This window comes from Miscanthus floridulus, chromosome 12 (assembly GCF_019320115.1).
Source record: "Miscanthus floridulus cultivar M001 chromosome 12, ASM1932011v1, whole genome shotgun sequence".
NCBI lineage: Eukaryota > Viridiplantae > Streptophyta > Magnoliopsida > Poales > Poaceae > Miscanthus > Miscanthus floridulus.
In genome coordinates, this window is record NC_089591.1 from 76,080,608 (window position 1) to 76,108,603 (window position 27,996).

The following is a 27,996-nucleotide window of genomic DNA, read 5'->3' on the forward strand; positions in this document are numbered from 1 at the left end:
ACAAGCACCAGGAAACTCCAGAAACCAACTCAAAAAAAGGACTTTGAGATAATTCAAATAATCAAATGGACAAATGTACAGGCAAAAATATCCAAATTTTTTTTCTATGGTAGCCATATTGCAAATAAAAAGGTGGCTAATAATTCAGAAATGAAAAATAAACAAATTAACAAAATTAGAAATTCTTAATGAGAACAAACCTTACAAAAACAACATCACTCTAATCCAACTTACATCAACCTGCCATTAAATTTACAGTGAATATTAGAAGTAAATATAAAAGGAAGAGGGTGTAAGTACATGATCTATAATCCAACAAACCCAATTCATTAAAACATTAAACTACAAGACAAGAAGTAAATAAACAGAATACTGGAGGTCATTGATAATATGGAATCAGGAAGTTCAGAAACGAAACCCACTCCCACAACACCCTGATTGTACCAAATAAACTAAATCTGTATAGGAAACAAACTCAGCTGATTTGGTCATCTGATCAAACAACTGCTTAGAGAAAGCCTCTTTATTTAGAAAATGGGCTACAAACTTGAAGCAGATTGGTCATAAGACATTTATCCAGTACAAGGCCCAAAACTACAACAGGTTTATTTTTCATAACTTGATCAAGCTACAGGCCCAAATAAGACCCAACAAAACAAGGCCCAATAGGGTCATAAGAAATTTATCCAGCACTTAGACAAACCCAAAATTACAAATTGGTCCGTACAATGAAAACATAACAACCACAGGGGGCAAATTGAAATAATATGCCTTGCAATCCAAGAAGCTCAGAAACGAATCTACACAGAGAGAAAAGACACGTACACTTGCCTGGGTTTCGTCTCCAGGGCAGCCACCATCGAACTGGGGGAAAATAACTGCATCCAACTCAGATCTGACTACAAGCTTCATCCACAAGGAGGAGAATGCAACCACCTGATGAAAACTGGGAGTTTCACCTGCATCTACTTGCAGAAAAAACACAGGTAAGATCCTGAATTCAGAGAGAAAAAGTTGAAGTCATGAATCTACATGTAGATTGGATACAAATAACAACAGGTTATCATGAAACACAAATCTCCATAGTAAAAAACTAGTAGAGTGCCATAACGTTACCAAATCCTTTTCTTACACTTACTGACACCTAATTGAAACATGTGTTTTACAGAATCATAGCAGGGCTCCAGAGATGCAGATTTAAACAGATAAATCAACACAAGACAAGCATATCCACAATTAGATCGGTACACAGTTTCCATATTTACCATCAAATCCATTTGCTCAGTCCAGTTCAAGTACTACAATGAACCAATGGATAGGAAACATGGGACTAATGTACAACATACATGTATGTCTTTTAAACATAGAAAAGATAAAATCTAACAATGCATAAACTGATGCATTATAGCTGTTGTGCAGACACAACCTTGGACAACACAAACATTGACAAATCCAGGAACTGCTCATGTGATCTCTGGAACAAGTTCAAACAATCCTTCAGCAGAACTATGGGGGTAGAATACAGACCATTGCCAAATACAAACTGCCAGTAAGGTAATACCACAAGAAACCCTTCTCCAAAAAAAATAAACATTCATGATGGATCAAAGAACAAAACTTTAAAATTTACTTCAATGCTTGCAGGAGAGCTTAACAGGACTACTAATGGAGCAAATAAGGAACTTCCAAGAAGAAATATATTCGGTAAGAAAATATTTACACTTCAAAAAATACAAAAATTACACCTACTCTACATGTGTAACTTCTGAACAGTGCTAATGTAATAATTACACTATGGGTTTCAGTTAACTCAGGACATGTAGGGATCTTATACAAATATGCTCTTAGGTCAACATATTTTTTAGGTTAGAACAGCAAAAAATTGATTACATATATTTGAAATATTACACTGCATTAATCAAATTTAATTAACTAATTCTACTTAATGGAAATAAATGCAGCAAAATGTGGAAGCCAATCAACCAGTGTCAGACTATTGCACAGGGAGTGAGTATGACAGATCAAGTACATTACAAGAAAAAGAGGTAAACCAAAAGAACAATAGTGAAATGAGCACAAATTAAAATAGATTCTTGCCTGATTCACTTATGAACCAAATTTACAAATTTCACTGGGGGATATCAACAGCCATCCTGAATGGAACAATGATAACAATTACTCAATTTTAGATTGTTAGGTAATATATTTATACATCAACCACCTCTAAAATATATAAATTTACCAAAAAAGCATTAAGCTAGATTCAAATAGTAATATTGATTACTAATTGTATTTTTAGGATAATCACATATCAAACTAGAATGAAGATTACTTAACAGAGAATGAAGATCGACAATGGGGCGATGCAATCTTCAAAAACATGCAACTCCAACAAATACAAGAACCTACAATGGTCGAGGAAGAGGATCAGTCAAATACAACATCAGAAGTCACAAGGACAAATGCAGAGTCATTAGATACTCACCAGGTTCCATCAGAAAAGCAAGACAGCACAGTGACTGATGCAGACAAGGAACTGACTGAACAAGAGATAGAAGCATTTATCATAAGTGAACAAATAGCAGCATCAGAAGGCAATAATACAGATTTGAACAGCATCTACACACCTTAGTTAGGAATGGAATTTGAGAGCAAAGATGCTGCTGAGCATTTCTTCAACTTCTATGCATCTCTCGCAGGATTCAAAACCGTAGTTGTACATGTCGCTAGGACTTCAAGCCTGAAAAGAGACAATGAGATGATCAGAACTACAGTAAAGTGTAACAGGTATGGAAAACCACTGGTCAAAAAGAATACAGAACAAAAGGAGGCACAAGTGGATGAACAGATTGGAAAAAAGAAAAAGAAACCAAGGAGGACTAATGTCTTAGACAAAAATAGATTGCTAATGTGTCATGGTTGCTAGTGAAGATAAGGGTGTTTGAAGAATCATCAGACTGGATTTAGATCACAACCATGATCTATGTCCAGGACAACCCTTAAGTGGACACAAATATTTGACAGAATTAGAGAAGGAACTTACAAGGACTTTGAACGACAATAACATACCTACAAGGCAAATCGTATCTATATTATCACATATGAGAGGTGGGCCAACAACATTACCAGTAAAGAAGAAGGATATCAGCAATTACAGAACAAAAATCAACAGACAAGTCAGAGGCACAGATATGACAAAGGTATTAGAATACTTCAGAACCAAAAAGGCAGAAGATTCTACATTCTTCTATAGATTCCAATTAGATGATGACAAAAGAGTTTGCAATATATTTTGGAGAGATGGATCATCACTGAGGTATTATGCAGATTACGGAGATTGTGTCAGTTTTGATGCAACATATATGACAAACAAGTACATATTGCCATTTGCTCCTTTTGTTGGTATCACAGGCCATGCACAAACATGTATATTTGCATGTGCTTTCGTACAGGATGAGACAAAGGAGACATTCAAATGGGTCTTTGAAACATTCCTAGAATCAATGGGAGGAAAAAGACCTAAAACTATAATAATAGATCAAGATAAGGCTATGAAGGGGGCAATTGCAGAAGTGATGCCAAACACAATACCTAGAAATTGCCTATTTCATATCAAGAACAAATGCTACAACAAGAATCTAAAGGTTTTTGCAGCTAAGGGGAATGAAGGACTCTATGAGGAATTTGAAGACATAGTCAACAACTGTCTCACAGAGCAGGAATTTGAGCACTTATGGGAGGAGATGATCAAAGATAAAAAACTAGAGAAGAACAAGTATTTCACAAGAATGTGGGAAATGAGGAAAAGATTCATACCAGTCTACTATAAAAATGATTTCTTCCCCTTTATCCAAACCACATCAAGAAGTGAATCTACAAATTCAAGATTTTAGGATAATGTGGGCCCAACCTATGGCATCATGAGCTTCGTGACAGAGTACCAATGTATAATAGACACCATAGAAAGAGCAGAGAACCTAGAGGATCACTATAGCTGCCAGAAGAGACCAAAGGAACTACTTTTTGGCTACACAATTGAGAGGCAAGCACATGAGCTATACAATAGAAACATATACAACAAATTCTAGGTTCAGATGCAAGCTACTTCAACACTAACATACAGAGAAATCGAAGAAGGCAAGGCATTTGAGGTATGGCAAAGAAGCAACCAGGTACATAAAGTTCATAGGATAAGAAGATACATAGTGCTCACTGACCTGACAGAGGGAAAGGAAGAATTCAGTTGCATATGCGCCAAATTCAACAAAGACGACCTGCTTTGCTCTCATGTCCTAAAAATCATGATAGAGAAGGAAATTAGCAAAATACTAGATAAGTACATATAGACAGATGGAGGAAAAAAGATATGAGATTGATCAAGCAAAGAGTTGAAGATACAACAGTGAAAACTAGTTCATTGCTTAGATTCAATGTGCTATCAAGGATGTCGACGACTATGAATTCAAAAGCAGCAAAAAATGTAGAAGCTATAGTTTACCTTATGGCAGAGATGGAAAGGATTGACAAGCACCTGGACAACTTACTTGCACCTCCAATTAATGATGACTCCCAGAATCAAACAACAGCAGAAACACAAGTACAAACAGAAGGAAATACAGAGAATCAAGAGAGTAGTTCAGTTCAGCTACTAGAAGATCCACAAGTAACACAAAAGAAGGGGAGACCAGAAAAGGCAAAGAGGTTCAAGACAGTAATAGAACAAGAGAGAGAGAGAGAAAGCAAAGAAAAAAGAGACCAACAAGAAGAAGCAAATTACAGCAAATGAAAATTCAGGTCAGTATCATATATAACAATAAGTGATATTCATTAGTAAGAAAATAGATTTTGAATACATAGACATATCAAAGTATTAGAACAACTCTAATCTCTACTTCATTTGTGTCACACAGTTTCACCGGTGAAGCCCAAGTCAAAGAGAATGAAGAAATCAGCAAAGAAGAACAATGATACACATGCGACCAACTCAACAGCTTTGATCAACATTTAGATGAAGGCCATATGATCAACATTTAGAGCAACAAAATTTATGTAATACTTTAGCGAACTTATCATATGTAATCAATGTTCTATTTTTATGATGTGCCACATAGCACAAACATATTGTAAGTCACTTAAGTGGTATCCTATTACAGACCAAAAGACAGAGATAAAAGTTCATAGACTGGACCTATAGCTATACAAAATAGTAAACTAACTACAGTTGGGACGAAGATAGAAACACATCGGCTCCATCTACTGATAACCACCATCCTGAAAAAATATATACATAATAAACAACTTAACTAAAAATGAACATAAAAGTGAGAAAAATATGCACAGATACACCTCATCATGATCAAAAGTGATCACTGGATTCTTGTTCCCAGTGTTCTTTGGGTTGAAAAACATTTCATTTGCTAACTTGACTCTTATATTTGGAATGTCATCACTACTAAATAAAGAACACAGAGAAGAACGAAGCGAAGTCCAATACTCAAGAAACATCATAATGTAAATTCCTGAATCAAAACTGCGTACAAAAAATTTAAACTAATTAAACGAAGAAGCAAAAACAGCCAGGAACATAAACAAAGGTAGTGCAAACACTGTAATTATTTAACAAGAGAAACATACTTATCATATGGAGACTGCTTGGGCACAATGGGATATTTGACACCATAGTCTTTGAACTTCATATCACGCTTCACAAGCTTGTCCCACCAGTATGTAAATTTAGGGATCTAGAACAAAAACAATAATTACATGAACAAAACATTTCATAAACAACAATAAAAAAATACAACTTAATTAAAAGAACCATACCATCTTTCCTCTAACATATTCATGGTAAGCATGGACCTCAGTATACAAAGAATCAAGAAAAACAAACTTATTATCCTTGATATCAACGACGAATACAAACCAATGATCCTCATAGAAAGTTGGAAAATACAACTGCATACACAAAGAATAATATTATATGTACCTAATAAAAGAAGAAGGAATAAGAAAAGGAGATCATTGTGATAAAAAAACCAACCACATCAGACTTAAAAAGGGGCCTTGACTTCGCAGAACGCTCAAAAGCTTTCATCATAACATGCCCAAAAATTTCATCATGATCTTTTAGCAGGTTGTCCTATATAAAAATACAGAGCAATAAACAAACAACCATGCAGAAATGAAGCTACATAAATAGCAAATTCAATATATCAAGAAACTTACTAAAATATTCGGAAAGAAGTAATGACGCTTAGATATGTCTGGGTGACCATCTAGGCGGCAAAACAAATGATAACAAAATGCAGCAACTACATAATTGTTGACTGTACCACAAAGCTTCATAGATTCACCTAAGGACCAGTAGGTGCAACGAACACCTCCAAAGCACAAAGCATCCAAACTACAGACAACATTAACACATGACATGTCTAGGATTATTACAGGGGAAACAAAAGAAGCTCACAAATTTTAGATAATAAAATTCAGACATGCCATGGATACTATGAAAAACAATAATAGATAAGATAAACAAAAGAACAAGAAGGAAAAAAATTACTTGCTAGAACGAGAACTGGCCAAGGCACAGATAGCTTTGTAATTTGCTAATTCAGACGGAGAAGGTTTGAACTTATCTTCATTGCCAATGAAATCATTAATAAGAACTCTATTTGGACAAACCATTCTTCTAGGGCCATGAAGAGGAACTTTCCCACCAGTTGAAGAATCCCTGACTTTAAAATCAGAACGATTGGCCAAACTTTCAGGATTAACAGATAAATCAGCAGGAAAACCATGAGTCTTGCCAAGAGAGAAACAAGGAGTTTGTGTGCTCATCCTCATATTTTCCAAATTAGAATTATACATAGCGTCTGATTTCTTGGTCTGGTGCTTAACAGTTTCAAGAAAAGGCCTCGAACCAGTACAAATAATAGGGGAGGTATCCTAAAAAAGGAATACACTTAGTAAAATAAAACTAGTATCAAATACCAGTAGAAGTAAAATACAGAAAATGAAATTATATAATGCAAAAGCTTACATTCTCTTTATCAGAAAAACCATGTCGCTTATTGCCACGTCCATTCTTGCCAAAATTACTAAGGACAGGGAAAACAGAAGACTTTCTAGAGAGATGATGGGTAATACGAGGAGATCCATCATCAGTCAAAGGAAGAGTTTGCATGAATATATGATCCTACACAAAATCAAAATAAAGCCAAAACTGATAAAAAATACAATGAACTTGCAAAACAGATAGCACCAAAATAATAACTGACCTCATGTATATTGTTCATCGAACCATTCTGAGAATTTTGAGAGATCTAAAAAAACACGAAATACTATTTAAAAATACTAGAGAGGGAAAACAAAGACAAGCAGCAAAAAAAGTTAGGTAAAAACCTTAGCACGACCCAATCTTGATCGATGACGAAAAGGAGAAGGAGAAACAGAATCGGGAACAATGCCATTCTCCTTGTCAATAGGAATCATATCTCCCTCCAAGTCAATAACACCATCACATCCAACAGATTGGCAACCAACATTACTAATGTCACTCAAAGGATTATGAACAGAAGCAACACCATCATTCAAATCAAAGACTACATTTGCGAGAGCAGCAGCACTTTTAGACTTCAATTGTGGATGAAGAACAACATGGGAACCTAAACAAAATGTTTAATATTATTTATAGGTTCAATCTAAAGAACAATAAACTATGATCACAACAAAAACTCCAACAACTAAAGAAATAAGAACCATTACTCTTTTTCGCAGTAGGCTCATCATCCTTCAAATCAACATCTATGACCTGAGCACTGTGAAGAGCAACATTCTTTTGTGTAGACTTTGAAGTGGAAGCAACAAAACAATTAATAGAATCCTGATAGAAAAAATAAAAAATGTAACTATAGAAATTAATTAAGGGGGGAAATAGAAAGGACAAGAAATGACCTTAGCAGCAACAACATTAGCTTCTTCTCGCTCAGATAAAACAGGAGATACATTATCTTCATTTCGATCAACATCAGAACCAATTTCATCATTGTCATCAGGAATAGTCTTAGAAATAGCTTGCATAATATCAACGACCAAATCCTTTGATCTAGCATCAATTCTACATATGTGACGCATCATCTTTGCAAACATATCTTGAAATTCCTTTGAAACATTCCCAAGAGAAGTCACATCCATCGACAACGACATACCAGAATTAAAGCAATGCTCATCAATCAACCTTGATATTTCAAGCTTCAAACTTAAAGGAAGCTGACAACCAGAAACACTTTCCATCTTATTACAAAATTCAACATCAAGGTCATCGGCACAGGTTACTGGTCTAAGACAAACACACTACCAAAGGGAAAAAATATAAATGAGAAGAAAATTCAACCTTACACAAATGAAACAGAAAACTGAAAAAAGACATGAAGGGAAAACATATCTATCTAACCTTGTAGTAGCAAGTTTTCTCAAACTCAAGCAAGGGTCTATAACCATAGACACCAGGAGATTTCACATCAAGATTAGCATAAAACTAAATCATATCTTCTGTAACACCCCAGGTGTTTGCCACCAGTTAAGCAATGGGTTTGAGCTAAAACATGGAATATTAAGTAATGATGAAGATGTCAAGGTCAAACCTATAGAAATGAGCCCCAACCTAAACTTGGATATTGCACCTTTGCTCGCCTATAGACCCCTTTTCAAGATATATGCTTGGGTGGTGTTATTGGAATATCTTCATGTGTCTCACATCAATACCCATCTATATGGATCATTGGAAAAGTTTCATGAAGTTTGGAATCAAAAAGTCACATGAAATGATAAGTTATATCCTTATTGGAATGATTTTACTAAGTGCCTGAATTGCACTATAAAGTGAATGGAATTCTTGATCGTCAACCAAATCTTACAACCTTGCCCAAATGACTCTAGATGAACTCTACAACAAAAGTCATGAAAGGTTCATGTTGAGGAGAAGTCAAGAAAATGCCTCAATCGGTCAATAACTCTAATTTAAGCTTTATAGTGACGATACTTTGACCTATGTTGACCAACCACTTACAGTGCTTGTATGGAGTTGCACCTTAAATAAAAGTTAAAGATTGGGTAGAGTAGAACAAACTTTGTTTTTGGACTAAGAGCTAGATCAGCTTGGAAGTAAGTCAAATCAAGGTCACAAGATCAAATTTGCTGCTGATTTCAGCACTTAGAAAAATTTCTAAGTCTGGAATCCATTGTCATCACTGTTGGCATTCCGCGTTCTCCGAAATTCATTAAACAACTTGAGTTGGTCCAAAAAGAGAAGTTGAAGGTTATACTATGGAGAAGAGCATGCAAAAAGTTGCACTGAGTTTGACCGAGTTTTGACTTCCGAAAGTGAATTTTCGTGACCGTTATCAAGGCGCTGACACTGACAGTTTGTGGCCTAATTACCCGCTGTTAAAGAACTCTAATGACCTTGGTCTCTAAATGAAAAATGTAGAGCAGCTCGCGGGCTTCAAACTTTGTTTTAGGCCCAGTAACTAATTCGGCCTGTAGCTAGCCAGAACTGACGCCCGCTCTGCCCACTTCTACGCGCACCACGTGTTCGACGATATGCCGCGTGGTCTTCTTGCATGGACGCCGCGCGCCCTCTCCCTTGCCGCGTGCCCTCGCCTCCCTGCGGTCGCTTCGCTGCTTCTCCGCGCGCGCCAGGCCGTTATGGACGACCGGGCTCACTCTCTCCCTTGCACCCTCGCCTCGCTGTTGCTCGCGAACGCGGGCAGTCATGGCCGCCATGGCCGAGCTCGGCCTCGTCGCGTCCCCGCTGCTCAGCCCTTCCTCTTTCCAAGCCGTCAGTTCCATCACCTTCCTCTCACCATGCCGCACCTCTGGACCTCCTTTACCGACGCCTTTGGCCGCTGATGCTCCCCGCCGTCGGAGCAGCTGCCGTCGCCGCCGCGGCTACTGTGGCCGCGCCACCACAGGCCGCGTCGGGCCAAGCTGAGCAGCCTAGCGTGTGCGTAAGGGCCCCCTAGTGCTCCCCCGCCCCTCAGCCGCCGACGACGTGCCTTCTCCGGCCGGATTCCGCGAGCTCCGACGACCTCTCTGTTCAAAATTCGCGTCAGGGACTTCGCGCGACAATTCGACGAAGTTCAGGGTCCTATCTGCATTGTCATAGACTCAGGTGAATAGTGCCGTAGGACTGGTTTGTAATTATTTTGCAGGAACTTTGGAAATTCATAGTAAATCGTAGAAAATTCGTAAAATAGTAAATGAGGACTTTTTGGAATCCTTGTGAAATTGTCTATGCAGTGGATCTATAATATGGCATGTTTTAGTTTAAATATTTTGCGGTAAAAATAGATTTGTGCAGTAAGGTTTTAATGCTAGTTGAATTTGTTATTTTTCATAACTATAGATCTAGGGCTCCAAATGAAGTAAAATTTTTGTGGCATGCTACTCATGTGATAGTTGATGTGTGGTAAAAATTTCATGAGTATTGGATGAAGTATGAGTGAGTTATTGGTTTATCTTGCTCTCACATGAATTCTTGCTTTAGCAACTTGTCTTTTTCGTAGAGGTTGCTATATATATCCAAATGGAGTGAAATTTATACAGTAGACTATTAAGAGGATATGTGAGCCACTGTAATTTTTGTAGAAGTTATTGTGCACTTTTGGTATATGTTCATTAAGTCACCTTATTATCTAAAATAAATTAAGAAATGCATTAAAAGAATTTATTTGGTCATGGACACTAGGTTTTCTGGTGTTCTTTAGTCATGTGTGACATGTTGGTAAAGTTGGTTTTGCCTAATTATGTATTTGCAACATAAGTTAATAATTATTTTCTTGCCGATGTGGTTTATGGATAGATCTGGGAACTTAGCAAAGTTCTTCATGATAATGTGCTTTGTTGTGAAACTTGTTTATACAAAAGTTGTAGATAATTCATGTATCTAGCTTCTATTAAAAATTGGTGTCATTTGGCCAAGTAGTTTAAGAGTATAGCTGTTTAAAGTTGGGTTTCAGAAATGGCTGTTTTCTGTCAATTGTAGACCAGTTTCTGTAAATGAATATATTTGACTTAGTTAACTTGAGAATCATGCTGAGATGATTAAAGATGAAATGTAGATAATTTCCTAAGCTTTCCAGAATGTCTTGTTTCATATCATTTGGATTTATAAAACTCCAGATATGATTGATTTATGAAGCTGTTGTTTGCAAGTCCAGAAATTGGCATATTCCGGTTATAGTTGTTGCTTCACCTTGACTTGCTTTGCATGTTGCTAAGTGTGGTTCACGTCCTTGATAATTAAGTTAAATACACCTGAGATCTTGTGAGACTTATGTGCCATGTATAATATTCTTTGTTATCTTAGCATGATAGATTGTGTGATGTTAAGTTAAGCATCGCAAAGTACTTAAGTGTGTTTAGTGTAAACGATGCTTGTCTTGCTTGCTATTTGTGATGCGTCTCATGGTACTATTCTTCATATTCATGCACTTGCATCTTGCATCTCATCTAGGTACGCTAGATGAACCACGTGAAGGACGTGATGTTGGAGCCGAATCCGAAGACGATGTATGGGTATCTGTCCCGAAGATGGAAGGACTAAGCGAGTGCTAGGATCTGAGATGTCACCAGGATGGTGCAAGCTAACTGAACTGACTTGTGTCGGATCCCAGGCAAGCCCCGGAGCATTATAAGCCTCCTAATTTATAAAAGCAATTCTTTCTATATATGAGTTATATATTGTTGCATTAAGTTGTAGGAGTTGGTTGAAACCGTTGATGCATTTATTACTATCCTTGCCTACCTTATTACCTTTTTACCCTGTTAGGTCAGGATCGAATAACTGCTTAGCCTTGCTTAGACCGGTAGCGATCGGTGATATCCGGTCACCTACATTATAGGTGGTTACTGGAAGAATTTAGCTATGGAAAGAATGATATCCTGGAAGTAACCATGGGGTAATGTAAATGGAGACCGGACGGGATGTCGATAGAGAAGCAACAAGACATGGAGGTCTTGGGTGTGGATCTATCCCCGTCTGTGTCGATTAAGGACCGACCGTTGTTGGGCCTCGAGTCATGTTGAACGCATGCCTTACATTTAGCTGGCCGGATAAAGTACCTTCCGACCGCGAAGCTGGGAGATTTTTCGGGCCGAGTAGATTGCCCGCAACGCACTGTGCCGGAGCAGGTGTGGTAGGACACGGGGGCGAGATGATAGACCAAAGTGCAGTCGGTCGGCCCCCGGGTACATGTGGTTCCTGGCAAACTCGAGATTCCTGGAAAGTTGACTCGGTGATCAATATCTCACTTTAGCGGGTGAGTGAGGTTTGTGTAAGGAATAAATCACCAGCTGGTTAGGAATCGATTCGAATCGCCATCGCTCCTGGATAGTGAGCACTTGACTCGAGTTACTGCATCGTAGTAATTATTATGGAACAATGATGGTTATCTGGATGGTATGAGATATGCTAAATCTAAATTGGTAACTGGATGTTATTGGTTAATCAAGTGATTGCTATAGTACATGGGCTTACCTAGATGAATAGGTCATAATAAAGATGATGCAAAGTACTTAAAATGGTTTCTTCATGATAGCTTATGCTTTTCGCAAACAAGTCAGCTAGCCCACTAAAGAAAGCCTTGCATGATCCTTGGTGTCATTTGTTTTGGTTTCCGACGGGTAAGTCTGGCTGAGTACATTCGAGTACTCAGGGTTTTATCCCACCTTGTTGCAGGTGAAGTTCTCGACCTGTTGATGATGGTGGCTAACCACCGGTGGGCTCGGTGATTCTATACTTACTTCTCATCTATATGCTTTTGTCGGATGATGTCACTATGCTAGCAATATATTTGGAACTTATATTAATGTAATCATTTGAAAGCTATGTTGTTTTCACTAAGCGGTTTTTGAAACCCAAACTTGTACTATTATTTGTTAACCCCTTTGTAATATTATTTCCGCTGCAACCCGATGTATGTGATGTGTATTTGCTTAATCACGCGATCTTGGTTGTGATGTTGATTTACCGAGGTCTTTCGGGACACTCGGCGGACTACCGGGTTTATATGAGTGAAAGTATGGGTGTGTCAACGTGTTAGCGGGGACAACCGTACTTGATCTTATATAAATTGGGCGGTTCTGTCACAGCTGGTATCAGAGCGAGATTAAGCATAATACTATCATGTACATAGTTTTAAAAACAAAGTTTTGGTTTTAAAACTCCTATTTTGACTAAAACTTTTGCTACAAGCAAATTTGTCAAAACTTAATTGCAAAACTATGCTAGCGACATCTTCCTTTATGCCTAGTTAAGGACTATTAGGTGGCTATCTAAGTACTAACTTTAAGGGATGTACTTTATTGCAATTTTTCTTTCGTCGTCCATACGGCGTGCTATTGTATGGATGTCATTCACTTGAATGGTAATGTATGGATCAATTGCCTCTACGTCCAGGTAAGTGTGAGTTGTGAGAGCATGACCGTCCAACTATCGGTCTAGGGGAGAGTTAGCTGTGGTTACTGGAATATTTACATGTTACACACATGTATATATGAAGGTACTTAATTGTGGGTATATCTGTCGGGTAGCTATGGATATCGAAGTATATACATCTGGGGATGTATATATGGAGAGTATCTTAGTTTACTACTTTCATTATGTGCTTATTTATCTTTTTGTGGGGATGGGCTGCAATGAATTTGCCTGTAGGTACGCTAACCACGAATGCGTAGATTGAATGTAGCTGACGACTAGCTATATACCGAGAGAGTACGTGTTATGCCACCGACATAAAACGTGATTGTCGCCTTAGGCTGGCAATTTTGTGAGGACGAATAGGACGAGCATGCATCATGATTGTGCTTGTGCATAAATATGCCTCCCTTCCTTTGTTCTAAGTAACTTGTGATCGATGTATTGCACTATCTTCCTTGTGTGGAGTTAAACAAGAATGCCTTGTTCCTTGTTGCTTGAATAGGAAGTGCTTGAGAAAAGTGCGTGCTTAGCCTTGCTAGAAATAATTGTGGTTACATGCTTAACCTATAATGTCCTCTAGTTTAGCCAAGTGGTGGGTATGTATGCTTGTTATTTAATTAGTGCCATAGTTATCACCCTTTTGTCCTCGGTAAGCATACGAGTGTTGAAGAACGCTATACTAGAACCGCGTCCAAGTTTTGGTAATCTCATGGTGGTCGTCTCCAACTAAGTCCTCTCTTAGGAACCTAAGCCTGTGCACGTGATTGCTAGCCCTTGAACGTTGTGCTACGAAGACCTTTATCCATGCCTTTGCTTGACCTTCGACCCAAGCTTAGCTCCCTTCTTTGCTCGCAATGTTTTGTGGTTGTCCCGCTCCTGTGTGGGAGGACCTTGCAAGAAATCCTTGATAGATCTCATTGCTCCTTCTACTGATGATCTGGTGCAACGCTAATTGCTATCTACCCTGCTTTGGAACCTTTTCCTCGCAGATCCTATCATTGCTTTAACAACTGAATCCTTAGTCAGTGCATTGGCTCTGTCCCTTGAATCTTGTTTATTTTTGTCTCCAAATCTCTCAAGTCTATGGACATTTATCAGTCTTGATCTCATGTTGCTGCTCGACAAGACCAAATTGTATGTTAATCTTGACCTGGTAATCACTTGGTGGACACAAGACGTATATGGAAATTCGGCAAGAAGTCCCCTGCTCAGTGGTCTTTGGCAATTAAGCTATGCTCTCTTGCGTCGTGTTTTGATCTTTGGATCCCCTGTTTATTAACTCCTAACCTTATGACTACCTTTGTTTGCTGTCCCTCCTTTGCGTAGTGCTTGCTCCTATGCAACCCAATTTATGCCATGTGAGATTTCTTGTAGGTTATATGTTCAGTAATGGTGCCACGATTAGCGATCTATGGTGCCGCGACGAAACCGAGAGCCTCCTGTGGGTGCACACACAAGGCTGTGCTGCTCGGCACGTGCTGGTATCGAGGTTTCTAGTCATGATCCATTGCAGAACTACACCAATATGTTATTCTCACTTGAGCTCTTCCTTGGTTATCTCTCCTTATCATGTCAAGAGATCTATATGCAGAACTAGATGCAATAGGACTTCCTTCTGGAGTAGTCCAACGGTTAACCTTTGAAGAACAGGTCACTAACAGGAACATAAATAGACTGCAAGAGGTGGTAGACAAGTGACTCTACTCGACGTGACTGTCCCTGTAATGATGTCGATCATCTAGTGAGCAACTTATGTCATTTTCATTGGATCAGAAAGGTGCACCACACTTAAGGTTGAACAAGTTATCAGTCGGATGATAAATGGACTAGGAGATTATGTGCTGTAATAGGTCACCTGGTATATATGAGATTCCTGTCCAAGTTCTCAATCTTTAGGTGCATAAGGATCACGTAGACGAACCGACCTTCTTTGGTGTGACCCCTTTCTGCAGACTTCAATGGCGACCATCTATAGGCTTTGACCACAATTTTTATTATCAAGAGTGAAGATTCGGAACCTTTTAGTGTTGAGGGACAACTGATTTGTTACCAGTAGGAAAGTTAGTCTTCAGTTAGGTAACGACTATTTGGTAACTATGAAGGCCAGATTTCACAGAACAATGTTGATCAAGGAAATAGCAAACCTGGCCCCGCAATGCAGGTGCTACTTCTTCTCCAAATGTGCTATCCAGTCAATTCTATCTTTGGCAATCACGTATATAGTACAAGACGTTGTATCGGCTAGGTAGGAGCTAGCAAAAGCACGTCCCTAGTTTTTAGTCAGCATCTTTGTGCCCCAAGGTGCCACTAACACATGTGTCCGGACTCTATTGGATGAAGTGCCGAAGGATATATAGGAATGGTTCCTTGTCAATATAGAAATGCCCTACATGTGGAATAATGTTTTATGCCCTGCGAAAACATCCCACCAGTTAAATGCTTGTGCATAGTCAAGTTGGTGTCTAGAACGATGGTTGAAGTATTACCAGAGAAGCATGTAAGGAAAACTCTAGCCTCCATCCTCAGCTAGAGAAAGACTGCTGCTGCTATGAGAAAGGTTAGAGAGTGCCAAACACACACCTCAACGTGTGGAGCGAAGAAAAGGGAGGACACGAAATCTGTCTAGATTTTGTGGCACTAAACCGGTTATCTTCAAGCCGGCGGTTAGTGACTCAAACGGAGCTGGATTGACCCCAAACTTGGTGATCTCATTCATTGCTTAGGACCCTTCAATGTCTTAAGTTAGTTTGAGTATTGGTTGAGTAAAACATCGGATTAGAGAGATATCTTGTCGGCTTGGTTTGCTGCCATTTTCAAACACAGCAGTTTTGGTAGATGAATTATTTGGATGGTCAAACGGTGCCCATTTGAGTTGAATTTTGGTGAGTAGTTAGAAGACTCATGGATCTGTATGCCTACCAAAATTCATGCATAATGGAGCTGTAGTTTGTGAGATATGAATAGAAAACAAAAGGGTACAGAATCTGCAATTCCGTTGTGACTGCGATCATCATTTGCATTAGACAGTTGTGTTTGTAATTCATGCCAAGGAATTATAACTTGTAGGTATATTGCTGATTAGACAACCCTCCATACCCTTGAGAAGACTAATTGCACCCCTATGTGCCTTGCCTTTGCCCTCTTAGATCAGCAATGCATGAGCAGTCAAGGTGTTCTAGAAGTCAAAATTGTGCCCTTGCAATTCGAAAGCAATTGGAAAGATGTCAAACCGCAGATTTTTGGATTATGGTTTTTGAGATATTGATTGGCCTTGGAATGGAAGTCTCGAAGACAAATGTAGTAAGAAGGCTGGTTTTGCTACGATGCAAGTCAACCCAACTTATTGTGCAACTGCACCACGAAGGCAAATTGTGCTCAACCTGCTTGGTAGTGAACTAGTCCCTAGTTTTGTGATTACTTGCAACTTGTATTGTCCTCCAAGCCTCGCTAACATCCTTCTACGTCAATGGTTCTCCAATGCTGACATGCCTTTGGTACCTTATATGTGTTTTTACCTAAGAGGTTGCATCAGATCCAACCTAGATCACTGTTGCAACTTGGATACGAAGGCTCCCTAAGGAATGATCATCGAGAACGTTGAGCCGACAGAGTCAGCTACTATGTTTACCACTCACTCAGCAGACTCAGACCATACAATATTGTTATCAGAGAAAGAGAACTGTACACATGGAACCATTGCAACGAGTATCCTTCAGAAGATTATCATCTAGTGCAAAGTCCATAAGGTCTGTGCTATATCCACTTGGGAAGTAGATGCTGCAAGTATTTAGTCTACGTTTGTATCGCTCTTCGTACATCAAGGACGAAGTACGTAGGACATTGCTATCTTGGATTCCTCCCAAAATAACAATATTTCATGAAGGCCAAAGAAGGAAATTATTCAGACAACAGCTTACGACGAAGAGCAAGTATCAGAAAGTGTTATGACCAAATTAGCCTCTCTGATGCTCCAAAGTTAAGTAGCCTAATGCTATCACTGATGTTGGAAACTGGATGACATGTTTCTCTTCCCTTAAAAGTCTTTCGCATCGAATCTCGGGACGCGATTCCTTTAAGGGGGGAGGGCTGTAACACCCCAGGTGTTTGCCACCAGTTAAGCAATGGGTTTGAGCTAAAACATGGAATATTAAGTAATGATGAAGATGTCAAGGTCAAACCTATAGAAATGAGCCCCAACCTAAACTTGGATATTGCACCTTTGCTCGCCTATAGACCCCTTTTCAAGATATATGCTTGGGTGGTGTTATTGGAATATCTTCATGTGTCTCACATCAATACCCATCTATATGGATCATTGGAAAAGTTTCATGAAGTTTGGAATCAAAAAGTCACATGAAATGATAAGTTATATCCTTATTGGAATGATTTTACTAAGTGCCTGAATTGCACTATAAAGTGAATGGAATTCTTGATCGTCAACCAAATCTTGCAACCTTGCCCAAATGACTCTAGATGAACTCTACAACAAAAGTCATGAAAGGTTCATGTTGAGGAGAAGTCAAGAAAATGCCTCAATCGGTCAATAACTCTAATTTAAGCTTTATAGTGACGATACTTTGACCTATGTTGACCAACCACTTACAGTGCTTGTATGGAGTTGCACCTTAAATAAAAGTTAAAGATTGGGTAGAGTAGAACAAACTTTGTTTTTGGACTAAGAGCTAGATCAGCTTGGAAGTAAGTCAAATCAAGGTCACAAGATCAAATTTGCTGCTGATTTCAGCACTTAGAAAAATTTCTAAGTCTGGAATCCATTGTCATCACTGTTGGCATTCCGCGTTCTCCGAAATTCATTAAACAACTTGAGTTGGTCCAAAAAGAGAAGTTGAAGGTTATACTATGGAGAAGAGCATGCAAAAAGTTGCACTGAGTTTGACCGAGTTTTGACTTCCGAAAGTGAATTTTCGTGACCGTTATCAAGGCGCTGACACTGACAGTTTGTGGCCTAATTACCCGCTGTTAAAGAACTCTAATGACCTTGGTCTCTAAATGAAAAATGTAGAGCAGCTCGCGGGCTTCAAACTTTGTTTTAGGCCCAGTAACTAATTTGGCCTGTAGCTAGCCAGAACTGACGCCCGCTCTGCCCACTTCTACGCGCACCACGTGTTCGACGATATGCCGCGTGGTCTTCTTGCATGGACGCCGCGCGCCCTCTCCCTTGCCGCGTGCCCTCGCCTCCCTGCGGTCACTTCGCTGCTTCTCCGCGCGCGCCAGGCCGTTATGGACGACCGGGCTCACTCTCTCCCTTGCACCCTCGCCTCGCTGTTGCTCGCGAACACGGGCAGCCATGGCCGCCATGGCCGAGCTCGGCCTCGTCGCGTCCCCGCTGCTCAGCCCTTCCTCTTTCCAAGCCGTCAGTTCCATCACCTTCCTCTCACCATGCCGCACCTCTGGACCTCCTTTACCGACGCCTTTGGCCGCTGATGCTCCCCGCCGTCGGAGCAGCTGCCGTCGCCGCCGCGGCTACTGTGGCCGCGCCACCACAGGCCGCGTCGGGCCAAGCTGAGCAGCCTAGCGTGTGCGTAAGGGCCCCCTAGTGCTCCCCCGCCCCTCAGCCGCCGACGACGTGCCTTCTCCGGCCGGATTCCGCGAGCTCCGACGACCTCTCTGTTCAAAATTCGCGTCAGGGACTTCGCGCGACAATTCGACGAAGTTCAGGGTCCTATCTGCATTGTCATAGACTCAGGTGAATAGTGCCGTAGGACTGGTTTGTAATTATTTTGCAGGAACTTTGGAAATTCATAGTAAATCGTAGAAAATTCGTAAAATAGTAAATGAGGACTTTTTGGAATCCTTGTGAAATTGTCTATGCAGTGGATCTATAATATGGCATGTTTTAGTTTAAATATTTTGCGGTAAAAATAGATTTGTGCAGTAAGGTTTTAATGCTAGTTGAATTTGTTATTTTTCATAACTATAGATCTAGGGCTCCAAATGAAGTAAAATTTTTGTGGCATGCTACTCATGTGATAGTTGATGTGTGGTAAAAATTTCATGAGTATTGGATGAAGTATGAGTGAGTTATTGGTTTATCTTGCTCTCACATGAATTCTTGCTTTAGCAACTTGTCTTTTTCGTAGAGGTTGCTATATATATCCAAATGGAGTGAAATTTATACAGTAGACTATTAAGAGGATATGTGAGCCACTGTAATTTTTGTAGAAGTTATTGTGCACTTTTGGTATATGTTCATTAAGTCACCTTATTATCTAAAATAAATTAAGAAATGCATTAAAAGAATTTATTTGGTCATGGACACTAGGTTTTCTGGTGTTCTTTAGTCATGTGTGACATGTTGGTAAAGTTGGTTTTGCCTAATTATGTATTTGCAACATAAGTTAATAATTATTTTCTTGCCGATGTGGTTTATGGATAGATCTGGGAACTTAGCAAAGTTCTTCATGATAATGTGCTTTGTTGTGAAACTTGTTTATACAAAAGTTGTAGATAATTCATGTATCTAGCTTCTATTAAAAATTGGTGTCATTTGGCCAAGTAGTTTAAGAGTATAGCTGTTTAAAGTTGGGTTTCAGAAATGGCTGTTTTCTGTCAATTGTAGACCAGTTTCTGTAAATGAATATATTTGACTTAGTTAACTTGAGAATCATGCTGAGATGATTAAAGATGAAATGTAGATAATTTCCTAAGCTTTCCAGAATGTCTTGTTTCATATCATTTGGATTTATAAAACTCCAGATATGATTGATTTATGAAGCTGTTGTTTGCAAGTCCAGAAATTGGCATATTCCGGTTATAGTTGTTGCTTCACCTTGACTTGCTTTGCATGTTGCTAAGTGTGGTTCACGTCCTTGATAATTAAGTTAAATACACCTGAGATCTTGTGAGACTTATGTGCCATGTATAATATTCTTTGTTATCTTAGCATGATAGATTGTGTGATGTTAAGTTAAGCATCGCAAAGTACTTAAGTGTGTTTAGTGTAAACGATGCTTGTCTTGCTTGCTATTTGTGATGCGTCTCATGGTACTATTCTTCATATTCATGCACTTGCATCTTGCATCTCATCTAGGTACGCTAGATGAACCACGTGAAGGACGTGATGTTGGAGCCGAATCCGAAGACGATGTATGGGTATCTGTCCCGAAGATGGAAGGACTAAGCGAGTGCTAGGATCTGAGATGTCACCAGGATGGTGCAAGCTAACTGAACTGACTTGTGTCGGATCCCAGGCAAGCCCCGGAGCATTATAAGGCCTCCTAATTTATAAAAGCAATTCTTTCTATATATGAGTTATATATTGTTGCATTAAGTTGTAGGAGTTGGTTGAAACCGTTGATGCATTTATTACTATCCTTGCCTACCTTATTACCTTTTTACCCTGTTAGGTCAGGATCGAATAACTGCTTAGCCTTGCTTAGACCGGTAGCGATCGGTGATATCCGGTCACCTACATTATAGGTGGTTACTGGAAGAATTTAGCTATGGAAAGAATGATATCCTGGAAGTAACCATGGGGTAATGTAAATGGAGACCGGACGGGATGTCGATAGAGAAGCAACAAGACATGGAGGTCTTGGGTGTGGATCTATCCCCGTCTGTGTCGATTAAGGACCGACCGTTGTTGGGCCTCGAGTCATGTTGAACGCATGCCTTACATTTAGCTGGCCGGATAAAGTACCTTCCGACCGCGAAGCTGGGAGATTTTTCGGGCCGAGTAGATTGCCCGCAACGCACTGTGCCGGAGCAGGTGTGGTAGGACACGGGGGCGAGATGATAAGACCAAAGTGCAGTCGGTCGGCCCCCGGGTACATGTGGTTCCTGGCAAACTCGAGATTCCTGGAAAGTTGACTCGGTGATCAATATCTCACTTTAGCGGGTGAGTGAGGTTTGTGTAAGGAATAAATCACCAGCTGGTTAGGAATCGATTCGAATCGCCATCGCTCCTGGATAGTGAGCACTTGACTCGAGTTACTGCATCGTAGTAATTATTATGGAACAATGATGGTTATCTGGATGGTATGAGATATGCTAAATCTAAATTGGTAACTGGATGTTATTGGTTAATCAAGTGATTGCTATAGTACATGGGCTTACCTAGATGAATAGGTCATAATAAAGATGATGCAAAGTACTTAAAATGGTTTCTTCATGATAGCTTATGCTTTTCGCAAACAAGTCAGCTAGCCCACTAAAGAAAGCCTTGCATGATCCTTGGTGTCATTTGTTTTGGTTTCCGACGGGTAAGTCTGGCTGAGTACATTCGAGTACTCAGGGTTTATCCCACCTTGTTGCAGGTGAAGTTCTCGACCTGTTGATGATGGTGGCTAACCACCGGTGGGCTCGGTGATTCTATACTTACTTCTCATCTATATGCTTTTGTCGGATGATGTCACTATGCTAGCAATATATTTGGAACTTATATTAATGTAATCATTTGAAAGCTATGTTGTTTTCACTAAGCGGTTTTGAAACCCAAACTTGTACTATTATTTGTTAACCCCTTTGTAATATTATTTCCGCTGCAACCCGATGTATGTGATGTGTATTTGCTTAATCACGCGATCTTGGTTGTGATGTTGATTTACCGAGGTCTTTCGGGACACTCGGCGGACTACCGGGTTTATATGAGTGAAAGTATGGGTGTGTCAACGTGTTAGCGGGGACAACCGTACTTGATCTTATATAAATTGGGCGGTTCTGTCACATCTTCTTTCCAAACTAAAATTCGAGGAATACAGTCTGGAACTTGACGCTGGCGGAAATCAATGTGATCTAAGTAAACAACCTTAGAACAAAAAATCAAAGGCAAATGCATTACAACAAAAGAAAAACAACAGTAAATATGAATCATATTTTAAAAGATAACAGAAACACTAACCACAAGGTAATATAAGCAACCACCAAGACCTTGACAACGTTTTGATTTCTCATTCTTCCCTCTAGTGAATGCCTTTATATGCTCCAGCAACCAATCCAACACAAAACCGCACCAATTATATTCCTTGATCTGATCAATATCTTCAAAAACACCAAAATACTTGGGACTTGGAACAGTATTGGTATTTGGACATAAAAAGCTACTCAAAGCAACTATCATGAAGCAAATGAACATATCCTCATCTGGTAAATCATCCTTATTGATTAACTTGTCAGCAAAAAACAAAACAGGAGGTATCCTATCCTTTCCAAACTTTGATAAGACAGCATCTCTACCAGCACTTGAATCAGATGGGAAACACCTGCTTCCTTTCGGGAGATCAAGAACCAAATGAACAGATTCTTTAGTAAGAGAAATAACCTTTCCATCACGGATAATGTCACCAGATTTCGAATCAACTAGACGTGCAACCCAGTTAGCAAACTTATTCGGCACGAAACACTTGTTGAACTTCAACAAAGATCCAAAACCATAACTCTCAATGATAGCCTTCTTCTCAGGGGACAGAGCAGATATCACATTCATAAAAGCTGTGGCAGAAAACCTAGTGAAGCCATCCTTAGTCTTCTTTTCAATTTTCTTCTTCTTTGACTGAAATGATTTACAATATTTCAGGGAAAACTTCAAAAGAAAAAATTATTAAAATGTGACTAATCCATCTACATCTTTTATATTTTTGAATGAATGAAAAACCACACTAATTAATAAAATCATGTCACCAGAAAACCAGAACTAAACTACAGAAAACGAAAAGATCACATCAGACATTAACAAAGAGCAACTTAAATACATGCGGAAAAATAAGGACACATAACCTTATGTCTCATAGCCATCTGTAACCTTTTCTTCAAAACCTTAATCTTCTTATACTGAAAGGAAGAAAATTAAAATGAAAAAAATGAGAAAAGAACAAAGGAAAAGAAAGAAAAAAGATTTGAAAAAAACAACATACATCTTTTAGGCACTTCTCATAGAGCTGGCGATCAAAACTTGAGGTGTCACTGGAAAAATCATTCTACAAATTCAAACTAATATTAAGCAAACAATAGGAAAAAATATCAAAGTAAAAAAAGATAACTATTTAGTCTAACAACCTAGGTTTCTGATAATGATGCATAGGAATCATAGTCTGTAAAAGGTAACTGAGAACACTGGACATCTTCAGAGCCACCAATGTCTGAATCACCAGAGTCTGACAAATCAATTACACCACCATGTCTTTTACGAACCATCTAAAAAACAAGAAACAAACAAAGAGAATTTATAAGAAGAAATATGGCAGATACTTCTCCAATGCTAATCAAAATTTGGTCTCACCATGAGGTACTGTTATTACTAACTTACACCACTCTGTCTAAGAATTTACACTAAAATAATTTGTGTAAATATAGTAACAAGATACTGTAATAAAAAATAAAAATACAATACATGTTTACTACACAGGAGAAGAAGCAAGAAATGAGGGATAAAAAAAGAAATGGTAAATCTAAGGGCTATGCAAATGCAGAGCCATCAGAATTTAGAAGGGGAACAAAAACAATAATGCGACAAGGGCCACAACTAAATCTGCATACAACTACTGCTAACTGCATCAGCTAACCTCACATACCTTCCCCTCCCTTACTCACCACCACAAACCACATCATCTCCATTTAATACCACACCATCCTATCCTCTTCCCCTTCCCTGCGCCTCCCTCATATATCTGCATCTCTTCATGCAGAGAAGCACTGCCATATGACCACAACACATGCTGAACATGAAGATAAATTGCCTCCTACCTTGTCTTGCTCCTCCTGGAAACTAATAACAGATCAGCTAGCTAGCTACACCATCTGCATTGCAGTATAGGAGCAGTAGGATCTTCATTGCTATGTTACAAGGATCTAGCTAGAAAATAGCAACTAGAACGTACATACATGGTTGCCTTGCCTCCTCAACCCCTTAAATTTCTTTCTGCGAAGAAAAAAAGACATGCCACAAAAGGCGAAACATGAACCCAAGGCAAAACACCTACGAACCAGCTAGGATTGCTACCGCACAAACAGGCCTAGAACAAAAATCATGAAGATGTAATCCTAGGTCCACTTGCAAAATGTGAGAACAAAAATAAACAGAAATCAGAAGCAAACATCAGTTAACTTGCTGAACTACATCATTTAACTGGACAATGATCCTGATCTACTGCTACAGTAGGCTCCGTTGTCGTCTGAGTGCCTAGGCTACTGAAGATAGGCTAACAAAACAAGCTGAAATGGATGGATTGCCAGACAACTATACAACGACAGCAGCATCAAACTCAACCACGCAGCAGTACACTTAACAAGCTGCTAGATAGCAAGTAGAGTACTACATGCTTCCACTCCTGCTTCGACACAAAGTAATAAAGTATTCAAAGGAGAACGAAGCTAGAGCTAGCAACTACTAGGTACATACGATGACACACAGCAATTAAACAAGACAAAAATCGCCTAAACCACTGTACATGAAACAACAGGGGATGAACCACCAACCCCCATCCCCTACCACCAACAGAGCCACCACAAAAATCGCCAGATCCACTATAACTCGGACGAAATCAAACAATTACACTCTACATGAAACAATAGCGGATGAACCAGGAACCCCCATCCCCAACCACCAACAGAGCCACCACAAAATCCCCAGATCCACTATAACTCGAACGAAATCAAACAATTGCAGGGTGCAGTAGCCCAGGCAGAATCCACAATTCACTCTATCTCGAACCACAACAGATACAAACACGCATCCACCACCACATACCTCGACGAGGAGCGTAGACGAGGAGCAGACCTTGAGAAACACTAGAATCGCCAATTGACGAAAGCACCAGGGACACCACGAGCCTGACGAACAGAGGACCAAAAACACAAACCAAAATACTCCATCAGCATCAGATGAACCCTAACAACATGGATTTACATGAAGAACACACAAATCAGAAGAGGGACGAACTGGCGAACCTAGAGAACCCTAGAATCGCCGTCGGCGACGACAACGGCTACGCCGCGGGGGAGACAAGTAGAAGAAATGAAATGAATGGGGAACACCTGAAACGGACAGGGACACCCCTGCAATAACGGGCGCAATTACAAAAAATTAAAAGAAAGCGCCGACATATCAGACCCACATGGCAGACAAAGAATACAAAAACAAAGAAATAGAACCAGGCTGTCTCATAGCGGACCGCACATACCAAATCGAACGATAAAAAAAAGCCGATTGAGACAAACATCCCAATCAACCGGTTGACAAATAGACTTTCTCTAATAATAATACGCTCATGATCATATATTTGAGTTTTAGGGACTAAAATGACAACGCAAGCCTAAAACGGACATATGCGCTAAATATGTGTTAGACATGTTAAAATAGGTTCTAGAAATGCAAGTAAAGAAGTAACGTGTAAATTGGTGAAGAAATTCCAAGGGACGCATGGAAAAAAGTGTTGGATTTAATATATGGGCTAAACCTCAAGCTTATATGAGGAAATTTTAATAAATCCTTAAGGGGCCGTTTGGATCCCATGAATTGAATCTTATTCAAGAATAAGATTCTAGTAATTACTTTCTATGGGAATTAAATTGCCTAGAATTTGATTGGAATGTACCATTTCTGTTTGGATGCAGGTAGAATCTATTTCCATGAATTAAATTACAAAACCTGTTTGGACAAAAATAACACAGAAAGCTATATTGTCATCTCTCTTTAACATCTCACACAGCAAACACGTACGTACATCTCTCTCTCTCTACTCTCTATACTCTCTCTACCTCTCTCTCTCTCCTCTCTCTACTCTCGCTCTACCTCTCTCTCTACTCTCTCTATACTCTCTCTACCTCTCTCTACTATACTCTCTCTCTCTCTCTCTCTCTCTCTCTACTCTCTACTCTCTCTCTTCTCTACTCTCTCTAACACAGTAATAAACCAGTAAGCACCTCATCAGAATAATAAAGCAGTAAGCATCTCACTACAAATAGCACAAGCTGAGATATGTAGGTAATATCAAAAAACAATAAACCAGTAAGCATCTCAAAATAATAAACCAGTAAGCATCTCACTACAAATACCACAAGCTGAGATATATAGGTACGTTGCATCACTTAAGAGCAATGTAACACAGTTCATAACTTAAAAGGACAAAGTAGCAAAGCTGATATATATATATATATATATATATATATATATATATATATATATATATATATATATATATATATATATATATATATATATATATATATATATATATGTTGCATCACTTGTTGAGTTGCATCAATAACCATGTTTTTCTTCTTGCCATTGGAAGTGCTAACAGACTCTCAAACTTCTGTTCGCTTACTCGTAAACGATCGTAAATTTCCAGCCGGGAACAGTGTTTTTTTCTCACACCAAACCAGCCAGCAGTAAATAATCCACGATACGATACGGCCTCCCGAACAGGCTAATGTCATAAAGTTTGAGCTCCGTTACCTCATCCGGTTGTATGGTTGATGGGTCCGGAAGCTTAATAAAGTCATGGCATAATGATAAAATGCATCGCAACACCTCATTGAAATGACGACTGATAGGCTCAAGCGTCAACCCATATGTGCTACGGATTACCCTCATCTTTATGGCATGACCAACTACAAGCAAAAATATTGCCACCTTTTCTTCTACGGACACATTCAAGGTATCACACATGTCACACCTTTCACGTAAGATGGCGCACAGGTCAGAAAATGATCTCTTAGTTAAGCGGAAACTATCATAGCAATTCACAAGCATTTGTTTCTTTGTTCTAACATTTCTCTCTGCCTCTTCATTGGCATGAAGAATATGTGTCTGTCTTTTCCGATGATACCAGTGTGCTATCATGGTCATCAAAGTAACAAAAAATACAACAGCTACTCTCTTTCTCTTCTTCCTTTGTTTTTGCCTCATTTCTTCCACACTTGTGTTAACCAATTCTAAATTATTGTCAGACATCTAAATCACATATATGCAAAAGAAATGCTTCAGCAAAAAGGAAAAGAAGGGCTGTATTCTAAAGTTACTGAATGGCTGGAAAAAGGCCATTGCGCGCAGCCAACAGTTCAAGTGTAGGGAAAGAAGGGTCGTATTATATTAATTACAAGATGCACTTTTATATAGAACCAGAAACAAGCACTGTCCAATTTTTTTTTAAATGGGACATGAGAACAGCAGTTTTCATAAACAGCATAAGCAAAACACAACCCAACTTAATCCTGGTACAGACTATTTCAAATCAGAGATCCCCGTTCGCTTGGAGGAATTTGGAGGAATCTGGTTGAATCTGGAGGAATTTGTGAGAGGAAAACACTGTTCCGGACGAAAAAAGAAGCGGATCAAGCCGCGTTTAAGGGCACGCGAACAGGGCATTATAGCCAACCGGTCAACTTAAATAACAGATCAATCTCAACATACTATTTCAGATGCTAAAAAATGTGTGGCAGGTTTTGGCTATACAACGAATCTGTCTACAGTATCTTGAGTATCAAGAATAAGCGGAGCAACAAAAATGTTCTCAAAACAAAACAAACAGCAGGCATACACATGGGTAGGCAACAAA

General features: G+C 39.2%; 1 protein-coding gene and 2 pseudogenes across 1 annotated transcript; 1 reads left to right on the forward strand and 2 right to left on the reverse strand.

The window, feature by feature from the left end:
- Positions 1–3,920: 3,920 nt before the first annotated feature.
- LOC136496175 (protein FAR1-RELATED SEQUENCE 9-like) lies at positions 3,921–4,786 on the forward strand (annotated as a pseudogene).
- Positions 4,787–5,253: 467 nt separating this feature from the next.
- On the reverse strand, positions 5,254–7,183 carry LOC136496176 (uncharacterized). The gene is made up of 8 exons (XM_066491870.1): positions 7,040–7,183; positions 6,560–6,945; positions 6,226–6,403; positions 6,041–6,139; positions 5,824–5,955; positions 5,635–5,741; positions 5,347–5,530; positions 5,254–5,271 (listed from the first exon to the last, which is right to left on the reverse strand). Exons 1-8 carry the CDS (start codon positions 7,181–7,183, stop codon positions 5,254–5,256), a joined length of 1,248 nt encoding a protein of 415 aa, XP_066347967.1.
- Positions 7,184–7,389: 206 nt separating this feature from the next.
- The window catches only part of LOC136496177 (uncharacterized), a 30,927-nt pseudogene continuing 10,320 nt past the window's right edge, over positions 7,390–27,996 (reverse strand).